General features: G+C 46.3%; 1 protein-coding gene and 1 pseudogene across 1 annotated transcript; one reads left to right on the forward strand and one right to left on the reverse strand.

Annotated features, from left to right (window-relative positions):
- Positions 1–554: 554 nt before the first annotated feature.
- On the reverse strand, positions 555–1692 carry LOC135389749 (uncharacterized protein K02A2.6-like; annotated as a pseudogene).
- A 1431-nt stretch (positions 1693–3123) lies between these two features.
- On the forward strand, positions 3124–3766 carry LOC135389750 (uncharacterized). The gene is made up of 2 exons (XM_064619781.1): positions 3124–3671; positions 3760–3766. The coding sequence occupies exons 1-2, from the start codon at positions 3124–3126 to the stop codon at positions 3764–3766; spliced, it is 555 nt and encodes a 184-aa protein (XP_064475851.1).
- Positions 3767–19087: the final 15321 nt, after the last annotated feature.

The following is a 19087-nucleotide window of genomic DNA, read 5'->3' on the forward strand; positions in this document are numbered from 1 at the left end:
TCTCGTAACATATTCAAAATCAACAGGTGTATTTTTTCTTAAACGAGAAAAAAATATTTTTTTCCCTCCCCATACTCCGCTGCAGCTCATTCGTTAGTTGAGGTCGTCTAGGAAGTAAAAAGTGATAACTTTGTGACCCTCTCCTTTACCATTTTGAAAACTTGCAGATGTATTTGTTCTTACGGGAGAAAACACGGTTCGTCACCGCAGTGCATCCCGTCTGTAAGGTACCATTATCACCCTTAGGACGAATTTCGCCTTCTGCTGTTCTGCCAAGTTATACCAACTTAAAACTCACAGTCGCTGCTTCGTAACAGATTCGTCGTCACTTATGATTGTTTTCGCATACTTTAAGTTGTCTGGCAAGTGAAAAAATCACACAATTTCAAGAACAGACTGTAGTAGCCGGGCAGGGAGACACAGTGCAAGCTAGGTGGAAACTGGTTTAATGCGACAAGGCAACGGCACGCATGCCGATATATACAGATACGCCACGCAGTGTATGTGACGTCATGCCGATAGGCCTCCTATCGGCTACTACATTCCTTCCCTTTTTATTTTGTTTCAAAGCCATAACGTTCGGGTTGCTTTCGTGTTCTCGAGCTTCGTCGTAGTTGCGGTACCGGAGCGTTGTTTTCCGTGGCGACTTCATCTTCAGTAGACACAGGCGTTGCCAATGGGGTCCCTGTTTCGTCTTCTACTTGAGGCTGGACTGCCAAAGCCGGGTCAGGCGGTTGCTGTGTACTGGTCTCCTCTGGAATCCGGATCGTTCTGGGCGCAGGAATAGCAAATGCGTGTGAAGTAATGTCGTCCACATGGACAAACCTCTGTTGGCTTTGAACCCTGACTATGTATGTAGACAAGCTGACGCGCCGCACGACAGTGCCTTCTAACCATCTTGGATCACCCGGTCTGGTCCCTCTTACTCGAACGCTATCGCCCGCTTCGAACTCCCTCCATGAAGTTCCGTTTGGGCGGCTTTGCCCTTGAGTAATACCTCTTTCCGTCCGCTTTGCTAATTCGGGGTGCAAGATGCTCAGCCTCGTGCGTGGCTTCCAGGACAGAAAAAGTTCGGCTGGCGTCTTACCAGTTGTTGGACACGGTGTGTTATGGTATACGAAGAGAAACTGATCCAGTCGATGTCGAATCGTCCGAGTCACTCCTGTGCTCTCCTCATCCCGAAATTGGCGTAGGAGACTTCGTTTGACTGTCTGGACAAGTCTTTCCGCTGCTCCATTTGAGGCTGGGTGGTACGGCGGTGTCCTCGTATGCTGCACAGCGTTCGTTCTGAGGAAATTTGAAAATTCGTCAGACACAAATTGAGGACCATTGTCCGTCACAATTTTCTCCGGAAGTCCGAAAGCTGCAAAAACCGTGCGTAGTGTTTCCACCCAGTGTTTGCCGCTGTGGTTGACTTCATGTATTGGACGTCCACCCATTTGGAGTAGGCGTCAACAAGAACCAAAAACCATTCGTTCTGTAGTATGCAAAGTCCAAATGAACCCTCTGCCAACGTCTGGTTGGCCAACCCCACGATAACCCCTGTATTTTAGGTGCTGCGTTCTGAGTAAGCTGGCAGGTTGAACAGCCTTTTACGGCTTCCTCAATGCACGTGGTTAACTTAGGCCACCAAACGTGGCTTCTCGATAACATTTTCATGCGCGTCACGCCTGGGTGTCCTTCGTGCAAAAGTTGCAACACTTCCGCTTGTAGTGCTTTCGGGATGACAACTCTGTTTCCCCACGTGACGCAACCGCAGTCTACCGACAGTTCATCTTTCCGCACAAAAAATGGTGCCATGTTGTCGTCCGACGATTTCGCAGGACAACCATTCAAAACAAAAAAGAGTACCTTTGACAAGACCGCATCCCTTTGCGTTTCTTCCCGTATCTTGTCTGCTGATAACGGTGCTGCTTGCACTGCCGAAAAGAAATGCACATAGTCACTTTTGTCTGCTTCATTTCGAAGGGGTAATCTTGATAACGCGTCAGCGTTTGCCACTTGCTCTCCTTTTCTGTAGACCCACTTGTAACGATAAGCAAGCAGCATTAGCATCCATCGTTGCATTCTCGCAGCAGCCATTTGAGGAATTGGTTTTGTTTGACCAAGAAGCCCTGCTAGGGGAAGATGATCGGAATAAATTGTAAACTCTCGCCCATACAAAAACTTATGGAACCGTTTTACTCCGAATACAACACCTAGCGCTTCTTTTTCGATGTGGGCGTAACCGCTTTCGGCTTTACTCAGCGTGCGTGACGCATACGCAATTGGCTTTTCTTCGCCGTTGATGACATGAAATAAAACTGCTCCTACCCCATAAGGGGACGCATCGCACACTAGTCCTAGTGGCTTCCTTGGGTCGTAGAAAGTTAGCACACTGTCCTGTGTAAGCAATTTCTTGCTTTCTTCGAATGCCAATTCTGCTTGCGCAGACCATTTCCATTTTTTATCTTTCTGGAGCAACTCATACAAGGGCTTCAACTTGGAGGACATGTTTGGCATGAACTTTGAATAAAAAGTTAACATTCCCAAGTAAGCCTTTAGCTCACTCACGTTTCGTGGTGAAGGTGCTTCCTTTATGGCCTGTACCTTTTTAGGGCATGGGTGGACGCCTTGCTCATCTAGCGGCACCGATAGTAGCCGTACAGAAGCCAGGCAACAAAGTGCGGCTTTGCGGAGATTATAAAGTGACTGTAAACCCCTGCATCAAGAGTGATCATTACCCCTTGCCCACGGTCGAGGACTTGTTCACTGTTTTGGCTGGCGGGAAGGTGTTTACCGTTCTTGATCTCTCCGCAGCGTATCAGCAAATTGAGTTGCACCCGGACTCGCGTCCCTTGTTGACCATTAATACTCACATGGGATTGTACCAGTATGTCCGAATGCCATACGGAATTTCGAGCGCACCTGCAGTGTTCCAAGCCATTATGGACGAGCTTCTGAAGGGACTACCTGGGGTGGTCTGCTACCTCGACGATGTTCTCATCATGGGAGCGACCTACGCCGAATGTCGGGTCCGAGTGGAGGCAGTTCTGCAGCGGTTCATGGACGAAGATGGTGAAACGAGACTACGACGGTTAGGGAGGCGGATCCCGGAACCAACAGACGCTGGAGTAGGCTGGCATGGCTAAGATGTGGGAATTTGACGCCTTCAGTGACGAAGGAGACGAAGACTTCGCTTCGTACGTGGAAAGATTTGGGCACTATTGCAAGGTAGCCAACGTGCAAGACGAAGAACTTAAGAAGTCAGCCTTCATCACAGCCATAGGGAAGAAAGTGTACAAGACGCTCAAAGATTTGCTTCTACCGTCAAAGCCGGAAGAGAAGTCATTCAAAGATTTGGTGAAGGTACTGAGCGAACACTACGGGCCTACAAGCCAAGTCATTGCGGAGCGCTTCAAATTTAACCGGCGCTACCAAGGGGAAGGGGAGTCCGTCGCAGTTTTTGCAGTCGCGCTGAAGCACATGGCTGCGAAATGCGAGTCCGGCCAGTTTCTCGACGACGCGTTGCGGGACCGGTTCGTCGCGGGACTGCGGAACCCAGCCATCCAGACAGGATTGCTAAAGAAAAAGGAGCTGACGTTCGAGACGGCGTGTGAGTTCGCCAAGAGCGTCGAATTGGCCGAGCGAGAGTCTAGGGCTTCCGACCAGTTGCTGGAACAGACGCCGAAGTCCATGCGATCAAAAAGACAAGCAGGAAGCCTGTTTCGGGGAGTGAAACGAGAACAGCCAAGAACAAATGTTATCGGTGCGGCGAAGAACATGACGCAAATTCGTGTCGCTATCGAAAGACAAGATGTTATCACTGCAAGCGCACGGGGCATCTGTCTCGCGTGTGCAGATCTAGGCAGACAACGGCCGACGCGGTTCATAACGTGGACGACGAACAGCTTGATAGCGAGCTGTTGTTATACAGCGTGTATCACGTCGGGACAACGAAGCGACCGTATGAAGTGGAAGTGCGGCTTGAAGGTATGACCCCATGCCATCTCCTATAATATATTAAAAATCTGCTGGCGTATTCATTCTTAAATGGGAAAAAACTTCGTCAACGCATTTGCATCCGCTCTGTGAGGTACCATTATCGTAATTTTTCTTCCACTGTTTGCTGTGGATCTGACTGCGCCAGCTGACCATAGCTATTGACTCACAGCACGTCAGAACGCGACGTAACAGACTTTGGAAACCATTTGTTATGGTCTCGCGCGCACTTCTCTCATAACAGAAAGTAAAAAAAAAAAAGAAAGAGATAAAATTAGCTGTACCTGCACTGTCTTTGTTTCACTTGAAGTAGACGTTTTTGCTGCATATGCCTGAACAGACGATATAGGCCCTAAGTAACAGTATCTCCCGGTGCCCTGGATGGAGCATGCCTCATTGTGCTCCACGTTCAGCAATTTCATCTCTAACCGTACGGCCTCGGCGTTAGGTCACTCGGCTCCTTAAGCTTTCTTTCACCCAGAGGAACAGCTGTGCAGCTGTACAGGAACAGCAGGAATTGTAATTTCTCTTTTTCTATTGCGACGTGCTATCAGGGAAGTAGTACATTTCTCGGACATTGTTCAATAAACAAGTGGCGAATGGTGTGTACCGTAACATTGTCATGAATCATGAGTCACATAACCAGAAACGACGACGAGGCTGCTACGAAGAGGTGGCTGTGAGTACTCGCGGTAGAACCAACAGTAGAAGGCGAATTTCCTTCAAAGGGTGATAATGGTACCTTACAGATGGGATATGAATGCGCTGACGACTTTTTTTTTCTCGCTTATGAAAAAGTACACATGTAGACATTCAAAATGTTATGAGAGAGGGTGTTTTCCACAAAGGCACATTTATTTTACTTCCTATAGAAGACCTCAACTAACGAATGAGCTGCAGCGGAGTATGATGAGGGAAAAAATCATCTTTTTTATCGTTTAAGGAAAAATACACCTGTAGATTTTCAATATGTTACAGGACACGACTTGTGCTACAAATGGCACGGTTTCTTTCGCCTCCTAGACGACCTCAGGTATGTGAAAATATTATCTGAAAAGTGTCACTTTTTACGAATGCTCGATATTCTCGATTGCTTAGTTAAGCAATGAACACAGGTCAGCTTCAAGTTTTTATGTGAAGCGAATCTCCATACAGTAGTTTATGAGCATAAATAATCTCGGGCTCCTGAGAAAATGGTAACTTGCCAAACATTTATCGTAAACTTGACCCAAGACGCGCTCCGTTATTGAGCTCTTACGACGTCACCGTATTTGTGCTCGTTCCATATGCTCTTTGAGAAGCTAGATGGACCCTTCCCGTCTAGCACCAGACAATTAAAGAAAGCGCAGAAATGTCGTCTGTATGTGTCAGAAGGACGCCCGGAACGGACAACACTTTTTCATGTTTTGGGCCGAGTTCGTGGCGCTCCCAATGCTCAAGAAAGCAAAATATCGAGAAAAGAAGTTTATGTCCTACATACACACCAATTAGGGAATGCATAAAAATTTTTTCAGTGAAATCTAAGAGGGTCGAGCTACACCTCTGGCTGGTTTCGGCTGGAATGGCCCAGCTGTCCTGTAAATGGCCGGTATTGAACCAAACCATGTGATGTGAGAAAACCCAAAAAGCTTGTTTTATTCGTTCATTATTAGAATAATACAACTTACTCGACACACATATTTGAAAATCACATTAAACAATAATTTTCGGACTTACCTGAACGCGCCTGCAGCACCGCTCTATAGTGCAGACAACAAACACCATCAACGTAATCACATTATGCGGCACAAAACTGACACAAGTATAGCTCTTCACTCGCGTAACGGGATTCATAGCTGGATGCACAAGCATACAAGCGACTTGGAATCACATGCAAATGCTTCCGCAAAACTTAGTTGGAACTCGTTTTCCTCCTAATGCATTTGCTCTATAAATGCAAATATGTTCTCGAAATCCTGGATGTCCCGCTTAGCATTATAGAGCGTACAAACCGTAGTCGAATGCTTTTGCATGATTCTGTGAAACTGTAGAAGAATTTTGTCGCGCGCGCGCGTGCGCGTGTGTGTGTGTGTGTGCGTGCGTGCGTGCGTGCGTGCGTGCGTGCGTGCGTGCGTGCGTGCGTGTGTGTATGTGTGTGGTTGTGTGGGTGTGTATAGGTGTGGGTGCGTGGGGGGGGGGGGGTGCGCGCGATGTTCATAGCGCGATTTGCATGGCCGCACCGGATGGCCACAAAAGAAAAAGACAAGGAAAAGGTGCTGCCCCAGAGTGCAGCATAAAGAGAACCCCATTTATGCTGCGCTTTGTGATATAAAAATATTATATAACTGATTTTACGACAGCAACTTTATTTTTAAGGTAAGGAATGGGGAGTTTCATCGCGAGGGGCGATACCCCATTGCTGATGATGATGTGGGGAATGAAATAATGAGCCCCTTCACAATAAGGATCCAAGTCCTGTTGTGTCCAAAAAGGTCAAAAGAGCTTTGAGCGCAGAGCGCTGGTGGGCTGGATTTGACCAGGGACCAAGCAAATTTGATAGAGTGAAATGGCGAGAGTCAAGCTGGTATACAGATCTGATTGTACAGACATGAGTGCAGCTGTCCAAATGCATGTTGGCACGTGCACCATCTGGAGGACACTTGCACTAATTAGAAGTCAGCAATACGCCCTCCCCCCCCCCCCCTCCGTTTCTTGTGTTATCTGCACGCCAACAAAGGTACTCTACCGAATTTTTGTGCGTGCATGAAAGTAATTGTGTAAAGCTTGTGCTGCTTGCTTAGGTTCCCTATCTGATGACATTACACCAATAAAGCCGAAACAGCTATGCTGTCTCTCTTCAAATCTGTGTACTCTAATGTTCGCCGGGGAGGTATGCAAAGCAGTATGCTGCGCGCAAAGCAACTGCGCGTTTTGCTACGGACACTGATATGGCGGCGCTAGCTTTAGCTTTCATTCCGAGCTTTATAATAAGTGATAGTCCGTATGGCCGCGTACGCACATGCGGCAAATGGACGCGGATCGCGTACGCGGAGCGGAAATTTCTTGCCGCGTTGCGGGAGAAGCCGCCTCCGCGTTCCGCTTTTCATCGACCGCGCAATGCACGATTTTTAGCGGTATGCGGCACACCGTCGGCCAATCAGGTGGTCAACGGAGACTGCGTCACGCTTCTGTTTTCTTCCAGCCTCCTACGCAGTCTGCAGCACGTTGACAGGTCGTCAGCGTCGGTATCTTGAGAGCTGCGGAACCCGCAGGCGGTTTCCCCACATGTGTACCGCATGTATAGGTACCGACCCTATATGTTCGTAGCGTCTGTCCGTAATGTTAGTGGTGTACCGTTTTCGTTCACTCTTCATCGTACATTTCTCATAGTTTTAGTTCTTTTCTTTTTTTTTTTTTCATTCTGTATGCCATCAGATCAATATAACAAATTTTCTGCATAGTATGGAGCCCTGTAGTGCGCTCTCTGGTGTTTGGCTCCCACACGTCTTTTTCACAATGCATTGGTCCATCTCCCAGTCTTTAATTGAACGTATCCAGAACATTAGTGTCGGCTATACTGAGACTGGTCTGGAGATGGTTTAGCCTACTTGCAACACCTCTTAAAATGATGGTCCATTATGAATTCTAAAGAAAGGGTGTGACAAGGTGATAACTTCTGTAGCTATCACCTACGCTCTTAAAAATGAACTTCACCGCATAGCACGCTCCTAGCAAACCATCATCTTGGATGATATCGTTATCTGCCCTGATTTGTTGAAAACGGGAGGCGTACGTCTTTTTTGTGACACATGCTGTTCATAATTGTCACAAAAAAGGCGTACGCCCACGTTTTCAACAAATCAGGGAAGATAACGATATCATTCGAGATGATGGTTGGCTAGGAGCGTGCTATGCTGTGAAGTTCATTTCTAAGAGTGCAGGTCAACATAGCGTCTGATAAAGGGTGTAAAAGGGTGGTAAAAACAATTATCATATATCCAAACTGCTGCAAAGAGGTGTACGCCCCCTCGCTCACCGAATCAGAAGCGGTAACCCTATCATTCGTACGTAGCAAGTTGAACTTTGCAACCTTTTAGGCACAACATATGCGACAACTATTACCTCCTAAAAGCTGTAACCACTCCACCCTTTTTCCTAAGAGTGTGCCCCTCAATAATGATCTAGCTGACGGTTAATGACTGCACCATTCATAGCGCCTTCAAATACGCATTACAAGCATTCATGTTATGACATTACCAGACTCGGCTGTCGCGCCTGCATTTATTTCACGAAATAACGTGACACAGAAAGAATGATAGTGGAGCATATGTGTAAAGAACAACGGCTACCAGAATCTCCACAGACATCGATCCTTTTAAGGAGGTAAACACGAAGCTCGGGTTTCAGATGTCCCAATCCTTTCAACTATACTATAGTTTCAAATGCAGTGCACAGGCTCCGGCTAGGTTTTTTGGGCAGCGGACACCTTCTGTAGAGACGGGAATGTTCCCTATCCTAACCGGTAGTGAGTGCGTTGGCGGCGGTAGTGGTGATGATAATGTTGATGGTGATGGGATGAAGAAGAAACAAAGGGAATATTGGAAGCAAGTGGCCGGGAAAGGCGTGCCTATACACGTTACAGAACACACAGAGTGCAAAATTCGACTCGCATACTACTCGAGTGGACTCGAATAGTACGAGTCGAATTCGACTCGTACTAACACCGCGACGCAACTGCGGTTATGAGCGGCGTACAGACGCGTGCACAAATGGAAATAGGACAGCAGGAAGGAGGGAAAGACAGAGGCGCTTAGGAGCACGTCCTGGGCCGACGTCAGGGGGAACTGTGTCCCTGCATCACTCTGGAAAGTCTGCAGGAGAACCCAGAAAAAACCTCAGACAACACAGCCGGTGGAAGCAGTTTTTTTGGAGGGAGGATAGTCACAAAAAGGCGTACGGCCCGCGCGTTCCACAAATCGGGGGTGATTACAGTATCATTCTGTGCAATGGTGAAAGTCAGTGTTTAGAGTAAATGCCGCAGGTCGACTCGCGTTGAGTTTGAGCCGAAAGTAAGACCTGAGACTTGTACAGCACACGCACAACGTGTAACTGTAAGCCTGTAACTAGCACGACACTGTACAAATGAGATCAGACGCCCTTCTATTTTTTTTTCTCTCGTATATTACAAAAAAAAAAGAACTCTGATTCGAGAAACAGGTCACGCACGCGGTATTATGGAAAAACAACATCCGAACGTAATCCTACGGGACGGGAAGTGGCATGAGAGTAAGAATAGGGGAAAGGGGGATGTGTGAGGTTGAGGGGGCGGCTTATTCAGTGACAAACATGGTTCGTGGGAAGGCGTCAGACAATTTATATGGAAATCCAACTTATAGGGAAGCTATTCTGCTTAGTTCATTGTCCCCTGACCCGATTTCGGTGGCTGCGTTCGCTTTACTTTTGCCCCTGTCGCGGGGCTCCGTATGGGCCCAAGGGGTTATTTCAAAAGCAGCAACTGAACCCCCATGGTGCTCCGAGCAGCCTTTCTTTTTGATTGCGGACGGCGGGGGATTCGGGATAGAGAAGGGACAGAGAAATTGGCTCGGCATAAATATGTATGGAATTTGGTTATTGTATCTGATTTGTTAGACGGAAGGGAACAAGCTGCATGCTGGGACATAGATGAAGTTTGAAGGGTGTGTACAAGAAAGAGGCATAGACAGAAAAATATGGATGTCTGCTCGCATGTAGATGGGAAGTTGTTGTGACAGGACGAGACCTGGGTTGGTAACGAAATATCGTGCGCACGTTGATGTGATTACGTTGGTCTGCAATATAATATTCAGAACAATATTTATGAGAGAACACACCGATAATATATTTTTTAAGAAATAAATGTAATCAGATGCTAAGTGGTTCTGAATATAATAATAACAACAATTCGTGGCTTTACGGCGCGAGGCAACTATTATCATTAGTGCCCCCATTAATTAATTAATGTTGCCCCCCACTTGATGCTTCTAAACCGTCACCAGATGACGTGAGAATGGTATTTGGCATGAGTCAGTATATTCCAGCTCCATACGAACGTCCGTCATCTGTGTGTCTATACAAACGAGATAGAGATACATAGAGTGCGCAACCGCCGGGCGTTTCCCCTTGAACTTTGAAGCGTCAGGAGATTTCTCGCACTCCTTCGTTCCAGGCAAAAACGAACGAAGAGCGACCCGAAAGACCAATGAAACGCGAGTGCGCGGCGCACGCTGGGTTGAAGCGGTCGTGGGACACTTACGCTGTTCATAATTGTCACAAAATGACACCGTTTTCGGACGTTTAAGTCACAAAAAGGCTTACGCCTCCCGTTTTCAAGAAATCAGGACAGATAATGATATCATTAGAGATGGTGGTTGGCTAGGAGCGTTCTATTTGGTGACGTTCATTTCTAAGAGTGTATGTGAAGCTTAGGGCCTATTTCGTGTGCTGGGGTGTAAACTTTAGGGTGAGGAGACTACACTCTAAAAACAGAACTTCACCGCATAGCACGCTGTGCGCCAACCATGGCCACGAATGATAGGGTTATCGCTTCTGATTCGAAGAGCGAGGTGGGCGTACGCCTTTTTGTGGCAATTTGGATATATGAAAATTGTCACAAAAAGGCGTACGCCCCCTCTCTCTTCGAATCAGCGATCACCCCATCATTCACGGCAATAGTTGGCGCACTACGTGCTATGCGGTGAAGTGCTGTTTTTAGAGTGCACGCTCTTAGCCAAACATCATTCCATGCGACATCGTTCTCCCCTTCTCCCCCTGATTTGATGAAAACGGGAGGCGTACGCCTTTCTTGTGACACTTACGCAGAAATGTTAACTGTCACAAAAAGGTGTACGCCCCGCACTTCCTACAAAGTAGTACAGATTTGTACAACTCTGTGAGAGGGAGAAAGAACTCTGAGAAAACTATGTGCAATGGTTGGCCTTCAGCGTGCTATGTGGTGAAGCTCTATTTTAAGAGTGTGCAATGTTTAGCTTACAGCGTGTTATGCGGCAAAGTTTGATGGGGAGTATTTGTAGTTTAAGGGACAGAAGCGTATACGAAGAGGGGAGTCAAGTCCTGTAGATCACATAAACGATTAAAAACTGCAGTTATTCCCCAATTTGCTCTTTTTGCCTTACGGTATAGTACCGCGGAAAAGTGCCCATTCGTATTTTTCGAAGGAGCGGTAATTAGTATCACGAGGCATTCAAGAAGATCACATAATAAAAACGTGAAACTATTCACCGTAACAAAGTTTGAGCCTGTTTGTGGCAGTGCTCCTCGAATCCACCGACACCTTTACAGCATGTGCGGTATTGTGGAGCTCATTTGTAATATCCCTCACCTCTTCGCTGTTCCACTTTGTACTAAAATTCGAATAGTGCCTTTCAAATGCATACTTTTTCAGTATGACATCCCGACCCTTCAAATGTTTAAACGAATGAGTAAAGAAAGAATAACTACGAAGACACAAAAAGACACCGGAAGTATTAGTCGAGAATATTATTCTGTCCCATGATATTAGAGACATCATTTGTGAACCGTCTGTGTCGGAATTATATAAGAAACAATGAATAGCGAGCCTTCGTTATTCGAGATAACAAAGAAGTTAACGGCACGCCGTGCGCCTTAAAGTTATTGCTGTTACGAACTCATTTATATCCATCTGTGTCTTCCGGGCAGGTCCTTTGTTCCTTTGTGACCTTATGTTGGGCTTCTCGGTAATTAGCGTTACATTTCAGTAAAGTAAAAAAGAGAAAACCAAGAGAAACTTAACCACTAGCGTGTCTCCTTTATATCGGAGGCTTTCAACTTATTACCCCACCCTGGGTCGCTGTAATACACACTCTGCTTCCTTCTAAATTTTCATGATGTTCCCCTGTGAAGAACACAGTATAGAGCGAGTTTACAATCATAGCAACAAGTGGGCGTTCTTCATAACAAGATTGTTTTGACTCTGTGGTTTATCTTCTCCAATTTTGGTAGTTTGATTCACACTTGCCTTTTTTCTTGCTCATGCAGCCAGGGGACGAGGGGACGTACGGATGTTTTGTAACGATGAAATATATCACATGGTTGCTGGACGCTGCATTCTTCTTCATCAATCTTCGTTCCAGTATTTTGACCAGAAACCTTGACAAATTTTACTTCACGAATCACGCTACCGATTAATTTCGTTCCTTTTGAATAATGAATTCCGCGAGGTGTATTTTTTGCACTTTAATGCTCCTTAAACTAGTTAACAGTAAAGGCTTTTCTAGAGGATAGGAAATGAAGTACAAATAATAAGAAATTTACTGCACCTTTGGACACTGTGTCACACGCGTTTAAATACGGTACCTTTGTAGCAACGTTGACGGTAAATGCAACTTTTCTCTCTCTTTTGCAAATGCTATTATTTTTTATTGCAAGCCTTGTAATATGGTTTGTGAAAACGTTTATGTATTTATTTATTTTGCGTCGTCACTGGTCTGTCGTTACACAATTTCAGCGTACCGCAAACACTGTCTGATGATCACGTGGTGGTACGTGACCCTATGCAGGACGGACCTGCAAAGGTGGTCGGCTCTTTGCTTTAAAATCCGGACTGCGCAAAATTGACGCAACACAGCCTGATTACATCTTGTGTGCACGTATTTTTTGTTTTTGTTTGGAATTTGTTGCTTGACTTATAGAAGTTCGCATCATAGTTGCATTCTAATTGAAAGATAACGAAAGTAATAAGGAATTCCACTTCTGCGAGCTCTTATAGTTACTCTCCAACATGTCAGTGTTCACCGAAAAGACTTCTCTACTGGGTATGGTAGACGTATAGCCTCAATTTTCCTTCGAGTCCCATTCAGTTTCCACGAGGAAGTGACAGAAAGGGTTCTGCTAGTGACGGCGTATTGTATTGGGTCATCCGTCATCTTCCAACATTTTTCCCTGCCCGTGGCTGTTCACAGATGAGATTCGAATGAAGTGTCGGTATGTCTGTCATTCTGGACAGTCGAAGATCTGTGACCTTTCGCTTTCATTGGAGGTCTCGGTTCGAGAGACCTCGTTTATAACTCTTGTACAGAAATGGAACTGCTTTTGTGAGAGAGTATAGCAAGACGTAACTTCTAGAGGGGTTTGATGACCTCCAGAACGACTTTCGATCATTTCTCGAGAAAATGTCCGCCAACTGTGAAGCGTTTCAGGGGGGTTTGACATTTAGAACGACAGCTAATGGAATACTGATATTGCTAACAGTAATGTTGAAAATCAGTTGAAATAATCGTTTTTGATTAGTCAATACTATACTCAGAATGGTGATAATGTTAGTAGCGCTGGTAATGGTACGTGGTGGTAATATGATTTGTAGTACGAACAAGTCGAGTCTTCGAGGTTTCGAGTGATGTATTTGAATCAGTATTTCAATAAAATATTCTACTACTACGACTACTACAAAACGCTATGCGCCAAGAAATTGAAGTTACAGCGGGGAGCACGGATATGTAAGTAGGTAAGAGAGTTTCGTGGCGAATTCGTTACACTACGCTCTGAAAACTGTGGTGGTGGTGGTGGTAGTGCTGGAAGAGCTCGCAGTTGGCGGCCTCACACAGGTGGGCAAGGTCACGACTAACGCTCTGGCGGGAATGTGCGTCCTGGGCCGACCTCTAAGGGAACTATGCTGACATATGTCTGACAAAACTAAGGAAAAGCCAGGAAAACCGAGCTTCACCGTATAGCACGCTCCTAGCCAGCCATCGTCCCTAATGACAACGTTCCCCATACTGTTAGAACTTCACCACATAGCACGCTCCTAGCCAACCACCGTACCGAATGATATCATTCTGTGTCATGATTCGTTCGAAACAGGGGGAGGAGCCTATCTGGGACAAGCATAATGTGTCCCAGATAGGCGCATCTTCCCATTTTCAGCAAATAAGGACACAAAATGATATCATTCGGAATGACGGTTGGCTAGGAGCGTGCTATGTGGTGAAGTTACGTTTTAGCAGTGTACCTTGACTTGATGAAAACGGGGGGCGTACGCCATTTTTGTGGCAATTATGAACTGCATAATGCCACAAAAATGGCGTACGCCCCCGTTTTCAGCAAGTCAGTGGAAAGAACGATGGCACTCGGGCGGGATTATGGTTGGCTAGGAGCGTGCTTTGTGGTGAAGTTCGTTTTTAAGACAGACATCCTATTCCCCGACGGTTCTTCTGCAGAACGAACTATTCCGAAACTCGCAACCTCGTGCGTTTCCTCCAAGAAACGCGCCTCGTGCCCCTCTAGTGCACCTCTCATCCACACTGCGCTTCCGTCTCATCAGTACTGCTCATCCTGCCTAAATACCCCACCATTCAACTCTCATCCCATTTTCTTCTTTTTTTTGCTATAGTCATGACGATGCCCACTCGTGTGTGGCCAGCAACGGCGGGCTATTTCGGCACCCGTGAAGTGGGAAGTGGGGGTACCTGCTTTGAACGGTATGTATACACGTTCATGGTCTTCAGGACGGGCAACTACATTATTATCATATTCACCCTATAGTAGCAGTATTTATTTTCAGCAATGTCCTGATCTCCCTTATCACTCCCGAGTTGTGCAAAGCGCGAGGCATACGCCTTTTTGGGACAATTAACGTAACTGCATAAGTGTCTTAAAAAGGCGTACGCCTCCCGTTTTCAGCAAATCAGGTCAGATAACGATATCATTCCAGATAATGGTTGGCTAGGAGCGTGCTATGCGGTGAAGTTCATTTCTAAGAGTGTTCCTGAACATTTTTTGCGCCAAATACATTCTGAGCGAACGCCGCAACGACCCTTTTATACTTTTCCCTCCGTATTATCATATTTCTGAAACGGCTATATCTATACAGCAAGCCTTTATCTACAATATTTTGGGCCGGGATGGCTTGCCACGTGCGACCGTCGTCTGGCCACTTTTATGGCCTCAATTATTAGCTGGATCTGTCTATACCCGCCGTAGAGTTTTTACGATTCTCCAGAGGACCTCAGTAAATCGGTTTACGAGGGTCGCTGGATCTTTCGTATCGACGCTTAACTGGCGTCCTTCTCGATGGATGATGTAAAATAAATATGGCGGAGAGAAACCCGAACAAAGGATCCTGACATTGCACATTTCTCTTTCGTCATCTGACTTCCTGGTTTTTATTGCCTCGTTGACGTTTAGGTGGCTGCAGTATAGATATATGTGGAAGATAATGGTTCGTCTCCGTCGTATAACTATTGTTTTCGTGTCCAACTTTTGACATCACTTTTGCTGCCTGTCTTTCTTTATAATGCAAGAGTCGTAGCTCTAGCCATGTCATATCATTTTGTCCTTGACTTTTTTCTCGGCATACCCGTTGATAACTGTAATAGTTCGAAATTGCAACCTGGCGAATTTGGCGAATATAGACTCTGAAAAGAATGTTTTTCGTAGACAGCGGGGTAGTTGGCAGCGCTGTGTAGTCGGAGCGGTGCACTCTAAAAACAGAACTTCACGGTATAGCACGCTGTGCTTCAACCATTGCCACGAATGATACGGTTATCGCTTCTGGTGCGAAGAGAGAGGGAGGTCATAACATTAAAGCGCTACACGAACAAGGACGAAGAGAGATACAAGGAGTTACAAGGACGGAGAGATAGCGCCTACACTCTTAAAAATGAACTTCACCGCTTAGCACGCTCCTATAGCCAACCATCATCCCCAATGATATCGTTATCTGCCCTGATTTGTTGAGAACGGGAGGCGTACGCCTTTCTTGTGTCACTTATGCTGTTCATAATTGTCACAAAATAGGCGTACGCCTCCAGTTTCCAACTAGGAGCGTGTTATGCGGTGAAGTTCATTTCTAAGAGTGTATGTGTTGTGTATCTCTCCCAGTGGCGGATCTAAGGGGGGGAGGGCGGTTGGACGATCGCCCCCCCCCCAAACGTCAGATTATACATTGGATTTCTCTCTCTCCCCTCCCCCAACACGCCCTCCGACAAAGGAACCGCCCCTCCCCCCTCAAACCGATGGTCTGGATCCGCCCCTGATCTCTCTCCGTCCTTGTCCCTGTAACGTTTTAAAGTTATGACCTCCCTCTCGCTTCATATCAGAAGCGATAACCCTATCATTCATGGCAATGATTGGCGCACAGCGTGCTATGCGGTGAAGTTCTATTTTTAGAGACGCTTTCAGACGCTTTCAGACATATGTCGGCACAGTTCCCTTAGAAGTCGGCCCAGGACGCACATTTCCCCAGGGCGTCAGTCGTGACGTTGCCCACATACGTGAGGCCGACAACGGCAAGCCCTTTCACCACCACCACCACCACCACCACCTGTTTTTAGAGGATTTCAAAGTGATGCATAGGCAGGATGACCGATACTGATGGGACGGAGGCACACTGTAGATGAGAGATGCACTAGAGTGGTCTCTCCGCGAGGCCCGTTTCTTGAAGAAAGCGCACGAGGCCGCGAGTTTTTGGAAGTCGTTCCGCATAAGAACCTTCGGGGAAGAGGACGTCCGTCAGTCCGTCAGACCTGGCGTGGGGAAGATGAGTTTCCCGCATAGTATGGTATGCACAGCGTTCTGTCAGGATATGCGCGATAGTCTCCGGATGATTACAGTGACCGCAACTGGAGTCCACCCTTTTTTTTTTTTTTTTTGCTATAGCCGTGACGATGCCCACTTGAGTGCGGCCAACAACGGCAAGCTACCTCGACAACCCCCCCCCCCCTCTCCCTCTCTCTCTGTTTTTAGAGTGGGTAAACCACGGTTTACCCAGAATTTCGTCCCTGGGGGTGTGTCGGTCTCTGCAGGGGATGTGTGACGTCACAATATGTAGGCTACTCCTACACATTTTTATGCTGTTTGAAGAAATGTTGCGTAACCTCACAAACTTTTAGGGGGATGTCTCCCAGATTTTTGGGGCTGTTACGCACTTAGAAATGAACTTCACCGCATAGCACGCTCTCAGCCAACCGTAATCTCGAATGATATCGTTATCGGACATGATTTGTTGAAAACGGGAGGCGTACGCCTTTTTGTAACACTTATGCTCTTCATAATTGTCACAAAAAACGTGTACACCTCCCGTTTTCAACAAATCAGGGCAGATAACGATATTATTCGATATTGTGGTTGGCTGAGAGCGTGCTATGCGGTGAAGTTCATTTTTAAGAATGTAGGGTGTGTAAGGGGGGGGGGGGGTTGGATAGTGGGTACAATGGGGTAGAGTATTAGCCTTGGCGATGAAACTTTCCAATCATCGTCATTCAAATAGTAAGGTTGTTGTTCCAGTCCTGGACGTGTCCTGATTCGTCTTGCTACGCCGCATGTCTGCAATTCGTTAAAGGGGCAATAAGGTGATTTTAAAAAAAATTGCTACGTCGAAAGAAAGGAGCCGTTTCCTAGGTTTTTAATGCAACTATAACAGTATCCTTCGAAATCGGTACTACGATATGCACGCTACCACCGTTCCAATCAATTCCTCAGGCCAGAGAATAATCGCTCACTGTCCGCTGCCGGTATTCCTGTCACCCTTAATATAACTCACCCCGATTGCGTGAGAGATATCATTTCCTAGCCAAGAACGAATTTGGCGAGCTCTGGCGCGGATTTATTTGCCTTTGTTCAGTCGAAAGCTTCGTGTCTGACCTAAGGCTGCGTATAGCTACCGTAAAAAGCAATATTATCTTTTAAGGCGGATACTCGTAGCGAGCGAGCTAATGACCAGCTCGCGCGCTACGTCAGAAAAGTACGAACATGTACATGCGATAAGGTATAGTACACAGGGGCTTGGGTCAGGTCGACATCTCGCAGAGGCACATAGAAACATATCGGTGGAAAATGCGCTTGCCGTGTACAATGAAATTAGTCTTCACAGCGGGACTTGTTCCCTAGTCACACGGAAAACCTTATGCGTTAAACGGAATGGCAGCAACTTCACCTGCTAATCAACCATCATCTCGAATTACATCGTTCTCTCATCGTTGTTGAAAACAGGAGGCGTACGCCTTTTTTGTGACAGTTATGCAGGACATACACTCTTAAAAATGAACTTCACCGCATAGCGCGCGCATTGCCAACCATAATCTCGAATGATATCGTTGTTTGCCCTGATTTGTCGAAAACGGGAGGCGTACGCCTGTTTTGTGGCAATTCTGGACAGCATAAGTGTCACAGAAAAGGCGTACGCTTCCCGTTTTTAACAAATCAGGGCAGATAACGATATCATTCGAGATGATGGTTGGCTAGGAGCGTGCTATGCGGCGAAGTTTATTTTTAAGAGTATAGTTGCAACAGAAAAGGCGTACGCCTCCTGCTACAATTATATCCTGCATTATTATGTCCTGCAATTATGTCCTGCATAATTGTGACAAAAAGGCGTCGCCTCCTGTTCTTAACAAACCAGGGGAGAGAACGAGTTCATTCGAGATGCGATGGTTCACTCTTAAAAACGAACTTCACCACATAGCACGCTCCTAGCCAACCATCATCACGAATGACGACGTTCTCGCCTCCGATTTGTTGAAAACGGTAGGCGGAGCCTCTTTTGTACCATTATGTACGGCATACGAAATAGGCTCCGCCTCCCGTTTTCAACAAATCAGGGGCGAGAACGTTGTCATTCGGGATGATGGTTGGCTGGGAGCGTGCTATGGGGTTCATTTATGGCTATAATGGCTATTATGGCAAGTCCATTTTAAGTGTGTTGGTTAGGACGTGAAGTTACTGCCATTCCGTTTAATGCAGGAAGTTTGCCGTGTGGCTAGGGCATTAACCGCACCAAACTTTACCTAAGGATAAACGTAACCCAAATTAACGTGGATTAGAAAAAAAATCATTTAGAAAAAAAAAGAAGGTTGTAGCCCCTAAAAAAGGAGCTGGTAACGGCATCATCAATCTTGTCACGGAGACACTAACGACGTCGTCTGAACTCCTTACTTTTACCCATTATATTGCGCAACGTGCTTTTTACGTCTGACGTATGACAACTTGGGACTCATAATCGCTTAAAGATAAGCTGGAAGGCTTCTGAAGATTTATGACGGGTACAAAAGAAGAGCAATTGCAACGTCGGTCTGACAGAGCGTACATCGATCCTATGCTTTGCGACGCAACAATT

Source organism: Ornithodoros turicata, chromosome 3 (assembly GCF_037126465.1).
Source record: "Ornithodoros turicata isolate Travis chromosome 3, ASM3712646v1, whole genome shotgun sequence".
Classification (NCBI taxonomy): Eukaryota; Metazoa; Arthropoda; class Arachnida; order Ixodida; family Argasidae; genus Ornithodoros; species Ornithodoros turicata.